At 49.5% G+C, this 1949-nt stretch overlaps 1 protein-coding gene across 1 annotated transcript; it reads right to left on the reverse strand.

The window, feature by feature from the left end:
• Positions 1-307: 307 nt before the first annotated feature.
• LOC311134799 (leucine-rich repeat-containing protein 10-like) lies at positions 308-1174 on the reverse strand (the record flags this gene model as incomplete). Its single annotated transcript, XM_084168583.1, has 1 exon — positions 308-1174. The coding sequence occupies one exon, from the start codon at positions 1172-1174 to the stop codon at positions 308-310; it is 867 nt and encodes a 288-aa protein (XP_084024709.1).
• Between the last annotated feature and the right edge of the window lie 775 nt (positions 1175-1949).

Raw genomic sequence — 1949 nt, forward strand, 5'->3', positions numbered from 1 at the left:
AAAAAAACTGAAAACTATCTACAATTTTCATTCTAGTCTGCAAACAGTGATGTAAAAGTAGAAAACTTCATGTGAGATTTCTCCTGGTGCTCTTTGTGAGGTCCATGTTTCATCATGATGGAAAACCAATCGTAACAGCTTACTATTTGTCATCTGTGTTTAGGTCCATATTATTTGCCTGACCATATTTGGAACCCAACACCATCAGGCCTGTCTGCTTGTGTAACATGCCGAGACAAATGGCCGCTCTCCTGTAAGTGCTCCACTTGACTGGCATCCTGTTCTCCAGCCTAGCCACGGCTGAAGGTCAGACGCTTCCACAACCCTTTTCAAGTAGTGAGTTCAATTCTCCCTCTGAGGAAAGCTCTGAGGCAAGTTCCTTCACCTCAGTCAGAGTCTCACACACTTTCGACCCATCCTCACCATCCTCTTCATCATCTGAGCTGTCCGCCCAGCGTCCAACCCTCCTGACCCCCTCCCCGACCACAGGTGCGTTCACACAGGGGTTGTGGTCGTAGATTACCAGTTTCAACCCCTGCAAGTGAGAGAGACCGGGAAAGCGGCGGATTTTGTTGCGGTCCACATCGATCACGGCCAGAAAGTGCATGGCAAGCAACACTGGCGGGAACTCACACAGCTGGTTCCCGGCTAGCCAGATACTCCTCAGCTCCTCCAGCCCACCGAGCTCCATGGGCAGTTTGCTTATCTGGTTGTACCCCAGATGGAGGGTCTTGAGGTTGGGGAGGTCGCATACCACACTGGGGAACTCAGTGAAACAGTTGGTCTCCAACCACAGGGTATTAAGTTCTTTCAACTCACCAAGCTCCCGGGGGAGGCTCCAGAGCTTGTTGTTGCCCAGATACAGGATGTTAAGCTGGGGTAGCTGACACACCGCCGCAGGCAGCTCTTCGAAACAGTTGAAGTCTAGAGCTAGGAGCTGCAGCTTCCTCAGGCCCTGCAGGTCTGCAGGTAGGCTGTTCAGGTTGTTGCCACTCAGGTAGAGCTTGACCAGCTCATTGAACAGGCAGGCAGCCACAGGAAGCCGACGCAGCTGGAAATTGCTCAGGTCTAGTGTCCGATCAAGAGGCATCTCCTTCAGGTCGCCCACCAGGAAACGCTGGCAGCGCTCGGAGGGGATGAAGGCCACAGCGCCACGCATGACGTTCCCCATCATGAACACCCTGTCCCCACCCTGATGCTGCCCCACACTCACTTCTGATTTAGTGAGGGGGGAGTGAGTGGCTCATGGAAGAAAGTCCAGGAAAGTCCATACCTTATCTTTCATGATTACTTAGCAATAGACGCTGTCAAGTCTGTTGCTATAAAAAATAAAATAAAAATAATAAAACATGAAATATGACTATATGATTGAATAACTTACGACTTGATTGAAACCCAGAAAGGCAATTCCAATGTCAAGCTACCGGTCCATGCATCAGCCAATTCTGTTGTGACCCCAACAAAACTGGAGATTATACTTGACGGTCTCTCAAAAGACACCTACTTCCAAATTATGTTTGCCAGCGTTCCCCCAAATAGCAGTATGCCATTGTTGTATCCCATAGAGTGAAAGTGCAGCGGATATTCCCAGACCCTTGCACAGACCTCTGTTGGCTCTCTCTCTGTCTGTCTGTGGTTCTGAGCTTTGCCTCTTAAGCAATAGCAAATGACGAGCTGGTCACTCCTCCCCATTTGTGCTTAATGACTTTTCCCCTCTTCATAACGGGAGAGAGACGGGGTGGGGGGTGGTATATGGTCTACAGAACAGAATGTAGTCAGTTGATAAGCGTAAGAGGTGTTAAGATATCAAAGAGCATGGGAGGTCATCTACATTCCATCCATCTACAAGCCCTCACACAGTCTGGGATTCATGCCTTTATCATCGCCACACAAGTGGCCATTTGCCCTTCGCTATGATGTGCAGAATTTGTGACTGTTAGCAGAGGCTG

The sequence above is a fragment of the Coregonus lavaretus genome (assembly GCF_964263955.1).
Source record: "Coregonus lavaretus genome assembly, chromosome: 9".
NCBI lineage: Eukaryota > Metazoa > Chordata > Actinopteri > Salmoniformes > Salmonidae > Coregonus > Coregonus lavaretus.